The 19425-nt window shown below is 37.6% G+C and overlaps 1 protein-coding gene across 5 annotated transcripts in view; it reads left to right on the forward strand.

The window, feature by feature from the left end:
• Nucleotides 1-17523, forward strand: part of CLCN3 (chloride voltage-gated channel 3) — a 59404-nt gene extending 41881 nt beyond the window's left edge. For 3 of the 5 annotated variants that reach the window (XM_053974983.1, XM_053974986.1, XM_053974984.1), the window contains 8 exons: nt 433-639; nt 1685-1765; nt 2959-3504; nt 7643-7829; nt 9089-9487; nt 10246-10462; nt 12721-12796; nt 14435-17523. In XM_053974983.1, the coding sequence (XP_053830958.1) occupies nt 433-639; nt 1685-1765; nt 2959-3504; nt 7643-7829; nt 9089-9487; nt 10246-10462; nt 12721-12796; nt 14435-14593 (1872 nt within the window). In that variant the 3' untranslated portion in view covers nt 14594-17523. The remainder of the gene's footprint in view (nt 1-432; nt 640-1684; nt 1766-2958; nt 3505-7642; nt 7830-9088; nt 9488-10245; nt 10463-12720; nt 12797-14434) is intronic. The other 2 variants (XM_053974985.1, XM_053974987.1) reach the window with 1 other exon arrangement.
• Nucleotides 17524-19425: the final 1902 nt, after the last annotated feature.

Genomic DNA, 19425 nt, shown 5'->3' on the forward strand with positions numbered 1-19425 from the left:
AAACAGGAGTGATTGTGGTGCAAGTTGGGATATTGCTACAATAGATGATCTTGAGTATGGTTTTAGCAGATTTATTTTTCATTTGGAAATTTTCTGCCTTTTGCTCAGTAATTTACATAATAAACTAACGAATCTAGTCTTAGAAGGTGCTGCAGATTAATTTTCTACTAAATGTAATTGATACTGTAGTTGTATGTTATTACCCGGTGTTTTAGAGTAAGTTGCAAAGCTGCAAAAAGTTTGCAAAGTTGAAAAGCTTCTGGCAAGCAGATAGATTGAGTGTGGCCATCTGAATGATACATGTTTTAAAGTGTGGCAAAGTTAGTAATGTGAAAAGGCTGGCTTTGGAGTTCTGCAGCTAAAATTAAAGGATGAATTATTTTCTGAAAACTGATGAATGCAGTAACAGATACAGTTTTTTATTTCTTCCAGATAAAAACTATTTTGAGTGGCTTCATCATCAGAGGTTACTTGGGGAAGTGGACTTTGATGATAAAAACAATTACTTTAGTCTTGGCTGTTGCATCAGGTTTGAGTTTAGGAAAAGAGGGTCCTTTGGTACATGTTGCCTGCTGCTGTGGGAATATTTTTTCCTACCTCTTTCCAAAATACAGTACAAATGAAGCTAAAAAAAGAGAGGTAAGTTCTTGAAAAAACATTTCTAGAATGTATTGCATATTGATGCATTTACACTGATTTGTTTAAAAGATGATCTTTGTTCTCTTAGAAAATGTTTAGTGATTATCAATTGTTATTTATTATCTTAAAAACAATGTATTATCCCCAGTATTCTCACAGTTAAATAATTTCGGCAGAGTCAGTTTGTATTTCTTCCACTTCAGAGACCATTTGGTTTTATTTAAGTTCTTTCTGTGCTTGTCTTTACATTTTGGTAATTGATGAGTGTCTTTAATTGTGAGGACAGCAGAGTACTCTGAACCATGAACGAAGTGTTTCTGGTGACAACAGTGTTTTTTGCCCTGATTCAGTTCACTGTTGTTGATGAGAGTGTGGTGGGTTAGACTTGGTGCCAGCCAAGCAGTTCTCTCACCCCCCTGTCCTGTGCAGAACAGCAGGAGAGAGTAAGATGAAAAACCCAGAGGTCAAGATAAGGACTGGGAGATTCCTCACCAGTTACCATTACAGGCCAAACAGACCAGACTTGAGGAAAAGTTACTTGACTGCCAGTAGTAGAGTAGCAAGAAATGAAAACAAAACTAAATGTATCTTGCCCTCACTGTCCCTTCTTGAAAGGCTCAGCTTCACTCCTAACTCTTCTATCCCAAAGTGGCACAAGGGGATAGATACTGTGTCTCTGCTGCTCCTTCCTCTTCATACTCTTTCTCTGCTCCAATGAGGGGCCCCACCCATGGGAGACAGTCCTTCACAAATAGCTTCAGCATGGGTCCTTTCCGCAGGGTACAGCCATTCAGGACTGCCCCAGCCTGGATCACTCACAAGCTGCAGTGCTTCAAGAAACCTGCTCCTGCTTGGGCTCCTTTTCACAGGCCATGACTTGTGCTAGGAGCTTCCCAGGAGCTTGCAAGGGCTGCAGGGTGCCTTGCATCCTGCCATGCATCTGTTCTGCCTATCATCAGCAAACTTAGCTTATAGCTATAGTGAGGTTTTGTTGTTCATGTTTACAACATAGACTGTGACAAACCCCCTCACCTTTGTTTTCCAGGTGTTGTCAGCTGCCTCAGCAGCAGGAGTTTCTGTAGCCTTTGGTGCCCCAATTGGAGGAGTCCTTTTCAGTCTGGAGGAGGTATGTCAAGAGATGGCACTCTTGAAGAATAAATGTTTTAAAAAAATCTCTCTTAGTTTAAATAATTTCAGACTCCTTTAAGTTATGGAGTCTCTCCTAAGAAGGAGATTATTATTTAACCCATATTTCAAAGCCAAGAGTCCTGCTACCAGCAAACTCCTAAAGATACATATGTTTTTAGTGAATGTCAGTTTTACTTTATTCTCACTTATTTTATTCTGGAAAAGGGCTGAGTGTTAATAACTACAGTTTACATACAGATGGAGACACAGCAGCTTTTCAGTCTAGGACTTTATTCTGAAAAAAAAAGAAATGGGGCTCTTAATATTTGAAAGGCTTTCAAGACTTATTGGACAGTTTTGTAAAGCAAGTTTTTAAACATTACTTAAAGCTTCAGACACTAAACACAATTATACGATAATTAACAAAAATATGATAATTATTAAAAGGGCAAATATACTATAAAACTTACCTCCAAAGCAAGCAAATTCTCTTCTCCAAAAATGTTTTATGCTAAATTAGTTTTAATTGTAATTTTCAAAATATGTAAGAATGTTATTTCTATCATTGGCATTTTTAAAGACAACTAAAGCCCTAAAAATCTCTGAATTGAAAAGTAGGGAAGATATTCTTTCACATGTAATTTTATTATATTCTTAGGGTATTTTGAGGACTTCCTCTGTTGCCAGAAAATGCAGAACAAAACTGTCTTAAAATTCAAATCAGGCTATGTGGGGCTTAAGAATGAAATTGCATGTTCTGAGGCCTTTTAATTTTTTTTGTTAGTTTTAATCATACTTCTTACAAATAACAGATCTGTGATAAACCTTTCAATATAGGCTGAAAGGAGATGGAAATATTAGCAGGAAATCTGAGAGTACAGCTAGTATTCTGGTTCTCATGAAGGCTAGTAAGAGACACAAAGAGCAGCTTCTAAGCATAAATTGCAGTGCATCATTTCCTAACAGTCTTAAAACAGCAGTAGTTTCAACATTACTGTAGTATTGACTTAAAATCTGAGTTGTTGAGCTTTTTAAAAATGCAGAATGTGCTGGAGTGCCAGTCCTCCAAGTGATAGGAATAATTTTTTTAGCTTATACCATGTGAGCAGCAGTATTCTAACACATGCATAAACCTGTTTTTCCTAGTCTTTAATTGAATCACTAATAATTCTCATGTATTGTCTTTTGCAGGTCAGTTACTATTTCCCACTGAAAACTTTATGGAGATCGTTTTTTGCTGCTTTAGTAGCTGCATTTGTTTTAAGGTCCATCAATCCTTTTGGTAATAGCCGCCTAGTTCTTTTTTATGTGGAATATCACACTCCTTGGTACCTTTTTGAACTGCTTCCTTTTATTCTTCTGGGAGTATTTGGTGGGCTCTGGGGAGCATTTTTCATCCGAGCAAATATTGCATGGTGTCGTCGACGCAAATCTACAAAATTTGGGAAGTATCCTGTCCTGGAGGTTATTATTGTTGCAGCAATAACAGCTGTGATTGCATTTCCTAATCCATATACAAGGCTAAACACCAGTGAGCTTATTAAGGAGCTCTTCACAGACTGTGGGCCATTAGAATCCTCCTCGCTCTGTGACTACAGAAATGATATGAATGCAAGCAAAATTGTGGACGATATTCCGGACCGCCCAGCAGGCACTGGAGTCTATTCAGCTATATGGCAGTTGTGTTTAGCACTCATATTTAAAATAATCATGACAGTCTTCACTTTCGGTATCAAGGTACGTGTGAATGCAGTAGCTCTCGTATCTGCTGTGATCATTTAATTATTGCCTTTCTCATTTCCCATCTCTTGAAGCTAGAAGCTTTGTTTACTTTTTTTCATGTTATTTCTTTTAAAAAAAGGCCTTTTTACTTTTGGTTAATAAGCAAGTCCTGTAGCAAAGAGGACTTTAATTAAATTCAGAATAGCCCTTTGTTCAGCTGAATAGAAATGTGCTAAATGCAGTAGGGAGCAGTAACTGTGTGGATGGATGGCTGTTTGTATGGGCCTGATTCAGCAATAAGGGATGATTCTAAAATTTCCAGGAGCAAAGTTCTAGCATAACCACTCAGATTCCCTAGTCTGTTACTTGGAAGAACAGACTGTACCCCTTACACTGCTCATTTGTGGTAATTCTTATGCCTACTCTCCTCATTGTTCACATAAATCTAATTACTACAGATATTAAAAGGAGACAGTGATGACTTCTTCTGCTATATTTTTCAGTATTGCATGTTGTGATGAGCAAGTGGGCTTTGTTCATCTGACTGTAATGGAAATTTCTTCTCCATTACAAGCAGCATAATTTTTGGTTTTCCCAGTTGTTTCATTGATCTGTTTTGGAAGTGGCTTCAGCTTCTCCCCAGTCTGTGGCTGTTTCCTGAGTGATGATGTATAACTGTCACACCTTCATCGTTTTCTGTCTTGTCAGGCTCCCTTCGTAGTTTTTTGCAAGTACATCAAATGTGCAAATAATCAAATGTGTCAATGCAAACTTCCTGTAGAATGTTCACTAAGCAAGATTTGTGTTTAAATTTGCCTTAACTTTTCAGTGTAAGTTGCTGGTCCATGTAACAGCATGCATAAGAAAACACTTCCGTTCTGTAAGGGTGTTTGATCATTGGAATATGCTGTGCAGAGTACGTCCTTGGAAGTACTCATACCTTGACTGGTTGCAAGCCTGAGCAATCTGCTGAGGGTGACCCTGCTTGGGCAGGGGTAGACAATCTGGGGCAGTTGTCTTCAACCTCGACTATTCTGTAACTGATAGAACAATAACATCAGTCACGTTGTATTTCTCATGTTTTGGTATTTTAGAAGATGTTGCAGGTTGTTATTTGAAGTTATGTTCTATGTGTTGATTGGTGGGTAAGAGGAATCTTAGAGTGTATATTTCAAAAGCTACTCTTCCTTAGGTCCATAATACAGGCAGTGTTGTGTGATGTGACCGCTTCAATCTGTTGTCTAGTTTTGTATTCACTTACTGGGTTTCATTTATATCTGGGACATTATTTTACCATTCACGTGTTTATGTGCATCTGGTTCTTTTGCATGGGGTTGTCACCACATGGGGTTGTCACACTGCATATTAGATAGAATTCACTGGTTTACAGAATGGGAGAGCTTATACCTCATTTGAGTTTTGTTCATTTTCTCAGAACTTCAGCATGTGGAAATATTTTTTTGAAGTTGTGAGAATATATTTATTACTTTGCCAATAGGCAAGGAGTCATGTTGTTCCATCTGAGATGGAACTGTGCTACATGAATTTCTTGGAAGCTTTAAAGCATGTGGTTAGTTAGAATGTCAGCTAGGATCTGGAGAAGAGGATGTTACTTTAATGATATTTATTTGCTTTAGGCTTTATCTCTATAAAAGAAGCAAATTCAAAATAGAAGGGGGAAAAAAAGAGAAGAAATAATATTACCTTGTAATTTAAATAATTATAAAGGTCCTCTGGGCTCTCCAGGTCTGTTCCTGGAGCTGTAGCCATCTGCAAACACACATCTTCCCCAGGAACTGCTGTCCTGTGAGGTGAGCAAAGCTACCCAGCTGCTGCCAGCGGGGCAAGGTGAATCCTGCTGCTAGTACTACTGTGGACATGCATTACCAGGAGGCTGATATGGCAGGGGTTTGGCATTTTTTTGTTTGTTTTGGTTTGTTTGGTTTTTTTTTCTTTCATGCTTTTGTACTTAAACTCTATTGCTTATTATCAGTAGACTCCTTGCTGTGTCTAAATGCTGATCAACAGGTGGGAAGGAGTTACAGTTTTGCCTCAGAACATGATTGGTACACAGCTGCACTACCAAAGAAGTGGAAAGTTTTACCTATATCCTAATTCTTGCTTCTTCCAAAGATGACACATGTGACACACAACGAATCTTTTCCTCTGGAGTGTAATTTGAACTTGCTCAAAAGCAAGCCCCAGAGAAGAAAGCTGAGAAGAGGAAAAACTTAGCTGTTTTCCCTTGCTACTTCTTTGGGAAAATTCCTCTCCCCTTTGTGATTTGTGATTCATGGGCTTATGCAAACAAATGGACCTGTAAAATCATAATTACAGTTAGACTTGTAACCATTATCCACATATGATGGAAAGAATAGAAGGAGCTAGTGCATAAAAAGTTATATTACCAAAGGACCAGAAAGAATTTGGATGCAATTTCTACATGGAGACTGAATTTCTATTGCATACTCCTAGCACAGTAGGATCTGAGGCATTTTCAAAGGTTTATTTATTTACTTTTATATTGGAAATATGGGATTTTTTTCATGGTACTGTTGTACTGTTCACCAAGAAAGAATTTCACTCAGGAAAAAAAAAATATTTTAGCAGTTAGGAAGGGGCTTAGATGCATAATTAATTGTGGGAAATAACAGGTAGTTATAGTGGTATAAATGCACAGTTTGAATACAAGACTAAAATTATAGCATTGAATATTATCTCTATAAACACTGAAATATTAGGTAATTCAGTATAGGAATTAAGGTCTATTAAACTTTTTCTCAAAACCCACACTGCTGACTGTCTAACACAAAGTTCGTTTTCCCTTGGTTTGTTGGTTAGAAATAATCTTTGCAACCACAAATATAGACAAAATATAAAGTAATAATAATTATAAGCTATGTTTGCTTTTCCTTGATTTGTTGTTAGAAATCTTCTTTGCAACCATAAATAAAAACAGAATATAGTAATACTAACAACAACAATTCTGAAATACATTTCTGCACCAGCTATTGAATACCACAGCAAGAATCTATAGTTTGGAGTTCCACAATGCTTAAATTTCACAGCTGTACAGTACAAGAAAAATTACATTATGTGTCCTGTTACAGCAGGAATGCAATGTTTAATTAAGTTATTAACAAGATGGGATGAGATGCATTTAGACAAAGTAAAAATTCTACTCCTTTTCTGTAGTCACATCTGTTCCTCAGTCACAGTATTTTATAATTTTATATATATATATATTTTTTTTATTTTATTTATTTTTTTTTTAATTTTTTTTTTTTTTTTTTTTTTTTGATGTTAACAACTGCTGTGAGGAGAAGCAGCAGGCATTTACAGTTTAATGAGACATTTAGGTACCAGTATGTTTTTTGGAAAGACTGGCTTTGTAAGGAGAAGAAGATACGCAACAGTTCATATGAAGCTGCTGATAAAAGCAAGTTTGCACTAATATTTTACTAAGCCGTGGTTGTGTGACAAGGCTTTAGTTAGTAGCAGAAAAACATTTTAAGTAACTAAACTGACAGTAGGAGCTTCTTTTTTCTTTAAACTATTGTGTTGCCTACTTTTTGCGGTGGGGATCATCTTGCCTTTTTCTCTCTTGGTGTGTTTAGCATTCTATATACACTCATTTCTATAGGAAACAGCAATAATAGTACAGAGCCTCTTTAAAAACTCAACTGTTCAGTTAATTTATAGCAGTGTCAGGAAGCAGTTTAGGAAAGCAGTCCTGTTTAGTAAGTGAATGTTGACTCTGAGGAACGTGAAGGAATAAGGGAGACAGGAAATTATAAAGAACTCTTTCCAGTATGATTAGCACAGCTCACACTGGACATGCACATGGTAGAGAATTCTGCTATTGGCACTGAGTCTAGTTCTTGGTCCTGTATTGGTGGTAGATTTTCTCTTAAACACAGTAAGATATAAACAAACATGCTCATAAAATGGTTTCTGCTAATCAGGTCCATCAGAGATATCAATAGTATTCTGTTAAGTTCTACTAACCTTCCAAGGTCACTTTAAATGGTTTTAACCTGACAGTTTAAGTGTTTTCAGCTCTTTCAGAAAAAAAAAATACAAAAAATCACTTGTTAAGCGATGTGTCAGGTATGTTCCCAGCAGCATGACAACACTTCTGGTTTTGTTGCAGGTTCCATCTGGGTTGTTCATACCTAGTATGGCAATTGGAGCAATAGCAGGAAGGATTGTAGGAATTGCAGTGGAGCAGCTGGCTTACTACCATCATGACTGGTTCATTTTCAAGGAGTGGTGTGAAGTTGGAGCTGACTGTATTACACCTGGACTTTATGCCATGGTTGGTGCTGCTGCATGCTTAGGTAAATAAAATATAACAAATAAGTATCTGTTTTCTTCATATATCAAAATAATTATTAAAAAATGAAAGGAGATATAAACTTGTGTAGTTTTGGAACACCTATTTATAGGGTCTTCCCTCCAGAATAATACATTCACATCTCTACACAAGACCCTCAAATCCTTGTGATCTGAGAAATAATGTGAAATCTAAATTGATGAGAAATAGGAAAATTTTAGTAGTGTTTGCTTTCTCTTTTTGGTATCAAGAAATGTCATCACTACATTGGTCAGAAAAATTAGTTCCTTGAAATGTATGAAGTAGAGTATTTACAGTGTCAAGTACCGTTAAAATTATTAGAAGGAAGTGGTGTGATCAGCTACCACATCTACATGAATTGCAAAAAATTGTTCTTGAAATTCATTATCCAAACAAAAGTTTCAGAAGTGTGTAAGGTATTTTTAACAAGTCAAATTGTTGAAAATCAGCTTCATGGAAAGAGGCTTAAGTTGTCCTCATTTATAACTTGGTGGCCTTAGAAATGAAACTTAAAAGCTCTTAGGACAGATTCTGCAAGAAGTAGACCTTTTCTTTAAGGAAAGTTATGTTTGGGCAGTCAAACTAGTGACACAAATTTAGGTTTTGGAGAGGTTGTTCTGGTTTTTAATAGTGCAAATTGAATCACTCTTGAATGAATTGAAAGACAGTTCTTGTTATTTTATTGAATGAAGATACAGCATCAAAAACCTTAGCAGAAAAAAATGATTTTAAATAGTAACAAAAGAGAAATATAATCCCTGTCTTCTGTTGTCCAAGAAAGAGATTTCTTTTCATCAGCTCATAATTCTGTGTAGCTTTTTTGATTAAGCAACAACATTAAATTTATAATCCTTTGGACAACATAGCTGTTGATTTGCTACCTATGACATTTTTGCGTTAGTTCCATTCTTTTTTCAGATTCTTATATTACTGGATTTCCTTGCATTTCACAGTGCTTTTAACCCTGATGTGATATGGAGATATACACAGTTTTATTCTTACATTAAATAACTGTACATATTTTCCAATTCCCTTTATTACTTCCCTTTCTATGAATTTTCCCTAAAACTCTCACTTCTAGAAGTTTTGTCTGTCTGCTTCTGTTGGTATTCTGCAGAAGGATGTTTGTCAGATGGCCTTTCACGTTAAAGTTATGTTTGTAGGTCTCAGCAGGAAGGCAGAAAATTCTAAAATGATTGTTATCTGATACTCAAATGTTACTGGCTATCATTTTCCTTGCAGGTGGTGTGACAAGGATGACTGTGTCCCTGGTAGTTATTGTCTTTGAGCTAACAGGAGGGCTGGAATATATTGTGCCCCTAATGGCTGCAGTCATGACCAGTAAGTGGGTAGGAGATGCCTTTGGTAGGGAAGGCATCTATGAAGCACACATCCGACTGAATGGATATCCTTTCTTGGATGCAAAGGAAGAATTCACTCACACAACACTGGCTGCTGATGTGATGAGACCTCGGAGGAGTGACCCACCTTTAGCAGTTCTGACACAGGATAATATGACTGTTGAAGACATAGAAAACTTGATCAATGAAACCAGCTATAATGGTTTTCCTGTTATTATGTCAAAGGAATCTCAGAGACTTGTGGGTTTTGCTCTAAGAAGAGATTTAACTATTGCAATAGGTAATTAACTTTCAGTATTGCATTATTATATACACCAATTTAAATTGTTTTATATTATTTTATATTTGCATTGCCAGTGGGGCAAGGGAGGGGATTGTCCTGCTCTGCACTGGGGCAGCCTCACCTCAAGTCCTGTGTGCAGTTTTTGGTGCCAAATTATCAGAGAGTTATAAAGCCATGAGAGATCATCCAAAGGAGAGCCACAAGTATGGTGAAGGGCCTTGAGGGGAAGCCATATGAGAAGCAGCTGAGGTCACTTGGTCTGTTTAGCCTGGAAGAGACTGAGGGGAGACCTCATTGCAGTCTGCAACTTCCTCATGAGGGCAAGAGGAGGGGCAGGCACTGATCTCTCCTCTGTGGTGCTCACTGATAAGACCTGAGGGAATGGCCTGAAGTTGTACTGAGAGGGGTTTAAGTTGGGTATTAGGAAAAGGTTCAGGGGGCTGTCAGTTGAGACTGACTTTTCCCTGGCAGTTTCTTCAGGAGCTGAGTAGGGTTTTTTAGCCTTTCCACCTCTTTGTAGTAAATAAAAGTTACTTATTTGAGTGAGAAAATTAGTTGAATAATCACTAAAGCTGAATGGCAAACGGCTTTTGTGATTTTTGTACAACCACTTCTTGGGGATAAAGCAGTGGCTATGGAAATATATGCAAGAGCCTGGTATTGTTGAGCTGTAAAGTCTGCATTAACATCTTACTCCAAGAATGTAAATTCTTTCTCCTTTGCTTTTTTTCCCCCCTTCCTTGTCTTTCTTAAAGAAAGTGCTAGAAAGAAGCAGGAGGGGATTGTTGGCAGTTCCAGGGTGTGTTTTGCCCAACATACCCCATCGCTTCCAGCAGAAAGCCCTCGACCTTTGAAGCTCAGAAGCATACTTGATATGAGCCCTTTCACCGTGACAGACCACACACCAATGGAAATAGTGGTGGATATTTTCCGGAAGCTGGGTCTGAGGCAGTGCCTTGTAACACACAATGGGTGAGTAAAGTGGCAGCAATGCTGTGCATTTTTTTAGATACAGTAATTTTCACTTCCAGAATCAGAGTATTTGAACCAGGATATACACCAAGATCATGGTATTTTAACCTGTAAGTTTGCAGCTGAGGACCCCAGCTGTTCATTAAGAATGTGCTGTGCTGTAGCACCTTTCTGAAATTCTTACACCTTCCTTGTATTCCAAGTAAGCAGGCAGATGATTTCAGTCATTTTATGATGTTCTGTTAAAAATTTACTGCCATTCAGCAAGCTTGGTCTGTGCAACTTGCTTGTGGAGGAGATACAACTTGTCTTGCAAAAATTTAGTCTCGTGTGCTGAAGAGTCTAAGGTTTATACTTCCTGGTTATTATCTATGTTCTGGCAACATGCAATATATCAGCAGTTACTGAACATCTACAAGTACTGGGTTCATAAAGAGAAAACTATCTAGCCAGTATCTCTTCTTCTGGAGTCTAGTGATGGCGATTACCACCAAGCTTTTGTTTTTTGGAATACTAACAACTAAACTGCTGCTAGTTTTGGAACTTCAGTCTGCAACTTTTGTTTCTACAATTCAAAATATTTCAGGAAAGTAGTTTTAAGATTTAGAATGTTTGTAAATGAGACTGTTGGGAGTTGTCCTGTGATTATCTACTAAATAAATGAGCCCCCGGCATGGAAACTAAATGTTCATTGTAATTGCCTCTTATCTAAACTGCTTCATGTTTTTTTTACATGATCTTTTTCTGTGCAGCTGTTTCTTTAACATTCTGCTTTCCTGTATCTCTTGCATTAAACACTTGACATGCAACATCGAAGCTCCTATCATAGTATCTTGCTTTCCCTTTAGCATGTCTTTTAAGGCACCTGGGAAGTGAAATGTCTGCTCATTCACATGTTTAGGAATGATTCATGTCCTTGGGACAAGAAATCTGAAATGACTAGGACTTCCTTAGTTTTTCTGTGGGCAAAAGGACTGCTGCTATATGTGGTGAATATTTAAATATTTCATTGGTTTCCAAGTTGGGTTTTTTTTTTCTTCAATGCATCTCTGTATGGAATGGCAAGCAGTGTTTCCAGAAGCCTTTCTCTGGTAGGGAAAGGACATAATGGTCTGACACTTAGGAGTAGTGTGGGCATGCAGTTATTCTTGTTCTGGGGAGGGAAATTGGAATCAATAGAACTTCACTGAAAAATATTTACTATGATTTTTTTTTTTCATAGTTTCTGTTGTGGTTGAGTGCTCAAACATCAACATTGATGCTAAAATCTTCTCTAAAGAAAGCTTGATCTTGTAAAGCTGTGTTAAGCTCTACTATAAATTTTAAACTATTTTGTGATAAAGTAGCAGGAAGTACGGATGGCTTTAATATTTATTTTATTCTACTTCAGTTTACAAATTTGTGACATTCCACAAGCACACTGAGCACACTGTCCATTACAAGAAGAGCAGATCATAAATACTAGTACTGGTGGAGTTTAGCTATGGCATATAGCCTTGTGGACATCAAGGACTATTTTATATTTTGGCTGGCAGATTTCCTGCAAACTGAATATACCTGTTTAAAGACTTGCATGAATATACTGATTGCAGTCCAGATTAGATTGTACAGAAATTGGTGCAGATGACAGAGAGAAGACTGAGCCATACTCCTCCAAATGTGTACCAGAATATCCATTCCAGGGAGTTGCTCTTGATTTGTCCTGTCATGAACCAGAAATTTGTCTGAATTTATCTGTTTCTAAGGACACCAGATAGCCCAGCTCTGTAGGGCAGCTTTGAACCTCAGTTGCTATGACTTTACACAGTTACTACTTTGTTCATCTACTGTGGCTTGTTAAAATGTCAATAATTATCTGTATGTGTGAGGAGAAATAACTATTAAACAAAGGAAATACAAAGTAGATTTCAGTTTCAGTACCTTTAAAACCCAAAAATATGTGAATTCAGGGTGAAGGGATAAAGTTTGCTACCCTGATGTGTACCTGATACAAGAAACATACTGCTCTGGGGTGGTTGAAGAGACAATTGTGTCCAGCATTTTGGGAGAAAAAGGAAAAAAGCAAAATTTGGGAAAGGGTACTGACTTTCAAATAAATTCTCATTTAATTATCTCATTAGCTTTCCTGCAACCATTCTTTTTTTTTTTTTTTTTTTTTTTTTTTTTTTAGTTTGCTCTAATCCTTTTTCATTATGATTAGAACTTTTTTTTTCATTTGATTTCACACACAGTTATTAGCATAACATAATCTGTTGCAGGATTGTCTTGGGGATCATCACAAAGAAGAACATATTAGAGCATCTCGAGCAACTAAAGCAGCACGTCGAACCCTTGGTGATTAGATATATCAGATCTCATAATTAGACACAGTAGAAGTCAGGAAGCATGAAACTTGTGAACTGTTCAGGGCTTTTGTATCGGCTGAACAATGAAATCTTCTTATGCTCAAAAATTGTATTAAACATAAAACAACATGTGCAAAATCCTTTTGTAGAAAAGAAGCTGTAAATGTGAACATACTGTTAGTCACAACATTAAAGGAAAGTAAACAGTAAACTTTCTGATACTTGTTTTGATGAGATCACATCGATCCAGCTGGTTGATCTCTTGAATTCCTCAGGTGGGAAGGCATGCAGCTAGGAATACTTTTTCCCTGCCTAATGCAAATTGAGATTTTTGTACATGCGAATTTCTTTTTCTGATTTGGACAGCTTTAAATAGCTGTTAAATACCTGCCAAGTATCACATATTTTGAGAAGCAGAGATAAGCATGTTTTAATTGCATCATTAGATCCTCCCTGTAATCCCCCTCTATTAACATGATTTTTAGCAAAGTCCTGTGATTTTATGTAAAATCTGTGATTCTGCCGCTGTTACCTGCAGCAGTCAGTGTAATCCTTTACAAAATGTACAGTGATACCAGTCACCTGCTACTATGTTGACTCTTGACTTCAGAATCTAGATATGGTTTTAACCATGATGTTGTGAACTAACCCCTTAGATAGGTGGTACACTTTGTCTTAATTTGGACATGAGTTGCTAGTTCCATGTCTACTAAACATATCCACCATGTTTAGCTGCTTATGTGCAAAACATGCTAATTATGTTCTCATTTTGTGCTAATATTTCACAAGTATTTCATGCATCCTTTAATAAGACAAATTGAACTGTACTAACCAAAATAAGAAGGGCAGCAGCTCATTCATTCTGCTCTTTGCTTCTCTTGTGATATTATCCTTTTGGACAGTCTCACTCTATTTGATGTTTTGCAGTTGTAGTTTTAAAAGACCCTGTCATAAGAGCACAGTATCTAAATTGGAAAAGGAAAATTTTATTATTCACTGTTCATTTTTTTCTAAAGCCATGAACTCCAAAAACTAATTAACTGTTGTTTATCATGCAAAAGTTTCGTGGCCAGTACAGTGTGCTCCTATGAATACATTCAATCTGAGCCAGTGTGTCAGACTGGAAGGATCCTTCTGGTTTAAAAAAGGAGGGAAGGGGAGTTTGATTTGCTTGATTTGGGGCCATCAAGCAGTACATCACTTCTGATGGCTAGGTTGGAACATGCCTCCCTTATGAAATGGGATCACTATCACTTCTTTTTCATACCTCTCTTTTCTTTGTCCCTCTTTGTTACTTTTTTGTTGGCATATGCTAATGAAAATTTGATTTTTGTAGAAACAAAAAGTTAAATAAAAATTGTAATGGGCTCTACTTGTGATTTGTATTTCATTAAAATGGACTACAGCTGTCAGAGACCATTTGATACAGTGTCTCAGCATTGCTGTGTTTTATCAAACTGGTGGTTCCTCAACATTTTGATAAATAAAATGTTTCTGTTTAAATAAGAGAATCAGGCTGTTTACTTTTGCTCTATTCCTGTCAACAAAAAGGACTTGGCTAAAGATTTGTTCTATTTCATTATTTTCCTGCTTGGATTAATATCAGTCTCCCATTTATCCTTTTCAGGCGCCTCCTTGGCATTATAACAAAAAAAGATATCCTCCGTCATATGGCCCAGACGGCAAACCAAGACCCCGCCTCCATAATGTTCAACTGAAACCCATAGCTGAGGAGAGAGAGGAAACTGAAGAGGAGGTTCATTTGTTGAATAGCACAACACTTTAGTCTGGGGAAAACTTCTAAAATCAGAGACGAGCTGGGTTTTTACGTAACAGTGCTGCTGGCAATCAGGAGTCAGTCTGGGGGAGCATGTGGCGAGGGGGAAGGCTGATGGGAGTGTGGGAAGGGAGAACTGCTGTCCTGCACTGGATGCGTCCCGAGACATCAGGTCTGCCATGATAGTGCAGTGGGTGAGCCATGCAAAGTGGTGCCATTCTCCAGCCCAGCCTGGTACTTCAGCATTGAAGAGATGTGTTATTAATCCCTGTTTCTGGAGGGATCATTCTGAATTGAGCCATCTTGTGGAGACTGAAAGGTCTTGCCCTTTTTACCATTGAAAACTGTTATGTTAACTCATGTAACGTATTAACTATTACTCGTCACCTTTCTACATTCCAGAAGAGCTTTATTTCTCTCTCTCCTGAGCCGTAACAAAGCCTCTTTAAAATTGGTGTGCCCTTTTGAAGCAGTTGTTTCTCATATTGAGATGTACTATGAGTTACTGAGGTGTGATCACAAGAAGGGAGGTTTTTCTTGTGCCATTAAATGTGTAAGTTCGTACATCATGAAATGCTTGGGGCAGTGCAAATCCACTGCAACAAAACCAGATTGAACAGGTAATAGTTTCCAAGAACCATGTGAGACTTCTTTCAACCCGTGTGCTGTCATGATATGAGAAAACTAAAACCAGGTGAAACCAGTATTTTAAAGAAAAATACTGGTTTTGCTGCAGAAAATATCAATAATGTGACCTGGTCTTATGCAATTTTTGTATTATTGAACACACTATGATATATACCAATGTTGTGCAGTATAAGGAAAAATACTGCTATTCTACTAGTTTAAGAGCTGGAACAATTCTGTATACGTGTATCTGGTAAAAAAATGCATGCTTCAACACTGGAGATCTTTTCCCCCCCTGTAAAATTTGAGAATGGTCATTTTTATTTTTTCTTCTCCACAAAAGACGTTCCACTGCTGACATGGTAGGAAGAAATGTAACTCATAATTTGCACTAAATGTATATTATTTTTCTTGAAGTTTTACCATTCTTTATTTATATTTGTATGGATTAAAAAATTCTATTAAATATGAATCAGTTAATATCTCACATAACTAATTACCTTTTTAATGTGATTTTATAGAATAATTCATAATCCTCTGCAAGTAACGGAGGATTAGCAAATGTTTACAACTAGATGAAGGGTTTCAAGAAAATGGCTTCTTTATGATCCAACATACATACAAGATCATTTTCAAATGTAACTTTCACTGCCGTTACCTTGGATTTCCTTTTTTCTTTACTAGCAGATAACTGGAACAGTAATAGTAGGGTTTTATTTAAAAAAGAAACCTGCAGGGTTTTAAAAGTAATAGGAGAAAGCAACTATTAGATTGCTTTTGACTCTTCTTTTCTCCCAAGTATATAAAGGTGTAAATTTTATGTAGTCACACCTGAGCAGCAGGGCAGAATTGAATCCAGTACTTGAAACTTTGGCAGGACTTAAAAATTCAGCAGCAACACACACACACTCAGAGGTGAATTGACAGACCCCTAACTTCTTTACAGTACATTGTTTTGTTTCCTATTCATTTTATCAGACCACCACCAGAACTGCATGCAGAGGAAGAATATAGGCTTATATGCTATAAGCCTAAATTAGGAAGGAAAAAAAAAATCTGGCTGACAAAAATCATGTTTTGTAATATGAGGTTGGATAAAATGTCTTTCTTTTAACAATTATGCTCACAAGACTGCAAAAAATGGCAAGAATATAAACACTAAGAGTCTAACATAATAATCATAAATATCTCTTAAGGCATTCATCACAGTTACCTCAAACATCTTTATTCACAAAGTACTCAGTATGATTTTATCTTGAGTACAATAACACAACAAACCAAAATTCTGGCACTTTTGCTGAGCTGCACAAAAATGGTTGTGCTTAAGTGCACTGTTGAATTTAAGCTGATTTTCCTTAGTAAAAAACTGCCATCTACATCTTATCATCTCAGTTCCAGCTGGAACCGGTAGAAAGTGAAATGTGCCAGGGGGATCACAGTGATCAGGCCCTGTATTAAAAATAGGTTTGGAAATGAAACAGTGAATTGGGCTATGTAAAAATGGGAGCATGGCAACAACCAGCTGTACTCTTCCATGTGAAGTCAGTGCTAGTTGTTAAAAATGTGTCCTGCTACATTACCTAAGCTTGAAGAAGAGGAAGCTTTACAAAGAGCAGGATTAGGCCAATTTATAGAAGGCAACTCTGGAAGTTGTCTGTGACACTGATTTCTGTTGTCTGATTCTTTTTTCTGCAGTGGAAGAATACAAACTCAGTACACATACAAAAATGAGTTTAAATCAGTTTGAAATCTCTGCCATGTCTGGTGTTATTGTAAAACACTGCTGTGTGTACTGTATTAACTTGCACCTAATTTAGAGACTGCTGTCTGAATTAAAATACAGTTCACACTCCTGCTGTGTTTCATTTCTGTGTGGATCCTGAGAGTTGCACATGAATTGTGCATCTCTTGTTTACTCTTAGCCTGCTAAGCTTTCCCTGTTGACATTTGAAATGTCTTCTGGTAAACATGCAGTAGAGGTTCTGTTAATGAAGTATGTGTGCCTGTGCTGTGCAACAAAAAAATTCTAATGTGAAACTTGCAGCGCCTTACTCAAATTACTAATTTAAAAAAAAAAAAGGTGGTGGATTCGAGGGGGAAAGTGTCAGCATTTTTTTATTTTTTAAATCATTCAGATACTGGTTCATGAAGAATGCATTCTTTGTTAATCTGTGATGTTGCCTAGAGCTGTATTTAATATTGATCTTAATGTTTTTATTTATAATAGTGTGGTAGAACTGCATATCATTACAGTAAAAATTCTCATTACTGTGATGATTTAATCAAGCATTAAAAACTTCTGTATGACCATTTATTGTTCTGTCATGTTTTCTCATTGTTTTCACAAATAACATTTGTGTTGACTTTTGCATTTATTTTCCCTGAGAGAAAATTAACAGCTAGGAATTTTACATACAAAACTAGTAAGATTTGACAAAAAGAATGGAGTTCAGGAGATGCAGTATTTGCATTGCCTAGCATTTGGCTAAAAATCAGTAGCCAAATCAACCCCATCAAACTGATCTGCCTTAGATGGTGTATTTTTCCAAAACAAACACTTACTTAAAACAGTTAAAAGTGGATGATCCTTTTATTGTCTGAAAACCATCTGTTGATGATGTACATGTCATAGAATGGCCTGGGTTGGAAGGGAACTTAAAGATCACCTCATTCCAACCCTCCTGTCATGGGCAGGGACACCTTCCTTGAGACAGGTTGCTCAGAGCCCCTTCCATTGAACATGTAGAGGGAGGGGCAGGTACCACACCTCTGGGCAGCCCATTTCAATATTTCTCCACTCTCATAATAAAAAACATCTTCCCCCATCTAGTCTGAATCTACCCTTTTTTAGTTAAAACCATTACTCTCAGTGCAGCATGCCCTGCTAAAACGTCTATCCCAGTTTATTGATACACAGCACATCAGTTATGTTGCAGCTGCTCTAACAGATTTCCTTCTCCATCAGAGGTTAATACAAGAATATGGATGTCCAGTTGCAGGTCTAAGTTCATATTTAAGTAATTTTAAGTAACATTTAAAAGGTGAATTTTTAAAGGTCCCCTCCAACTCAAACCTTTCCACGATTCTGCTGTCTTAGTACTTGTGCAATTTACAGGGCTTGATATTAAGGTCGCCTGTACTTGAAACAAAAAGGAGAATGAGATGGAAAGTACCTGTTTTTTATGTATTAAACCCTCTAGGCCTGTGAATGAGTGCCTGTAAGTCTGTGCTTGAATAGTTGGGATATTAATATGTTGAATGAAAGGGATAAAGTTGTCAAATTTACACTAGTAGCTGCGGCATGTGATTACATTGTGCATTTCAAACTCAAAATACTTTTGCAGCACTCTAACCTATATTGTACCTCCACTGCCCCCTTCTACCATAAAGTGACGTATAACTGACAATCCTTTGCTTAAGAAGAGTAGGAATGACTTATGTTTTAGTATGGTTCTACTGGCCTATAATATTTATCAGTAATAATTAGTATTGCTGTCACTAGTACTGATGTAAATTGCTACAATGGAAGTCAAGTCACTGGATGGTGGCAGCGCTGTCAAGTAAGAGTAAATGTTATTTTCCATTGTTTCTGGACTGTTTCTTTAATCAATTGCCAGAGAATACACCTCCAAGTGCAGTAACAAGAACACAGAACTGGGGGCTAAGGATCTTGAAAACAATTCATTTGCACTCTGTACAAAATCACTTGGGTTTAATTTTTAAATGTTTAGAACTGGAGATGGCTTCTTATTAGCAAGGTAGCAACTGCAGTAGAATTCCTAATTTCCCTTGTAATGTCAGGTAGCATTTCTTTCATCCCATCAGTTTCCTCCCACTTGAACCAGCTCCAACGCAGGAGCAGGGATAGTGCTTTGCCACAGAAGGGAATGCTATACCTGAGTGGTGGGACACAACTGGGGAAATGCAAAAGGGGAGAACCATCACCTGGAGCAGGGACGTGCGCATCGGTTCGCATATGGCACAGGGGCGATGGTGCCCGAGCCCCAGCGGCCCCGCCGTGCACGGTGCCCTCAGGTGCTCCGTGCAGTGTCGGACAGCGACCCGTTCTCCCCGTCCTGCCCTGGATCAGCAGCCCCGGCCCGGCTTTGGCTCCCGGGGCCTGCAGGGCAGGGCCAGGCGGGCGTGTCAGTCCCACAGCTCCGCCCGTGGGCAGCTCCGCCCCGCAGCTCCTCAGCCCCGCTCCCCGTCCCGGG

Source organism: Vidua macroura, chromosome 4 (assembly GCF_024509145.1).
Source record: "Vidua macroura isolate BioBank_ID:100142 chromosome 4, ASM2450914v1, whole genome shotgun sequence".
NCBI classification, from domain to species: Eukaryota; Metazoa; Chordata; class Aves; order Passeriformes; family Viduidae; genus Vidua; species Vidua macroura.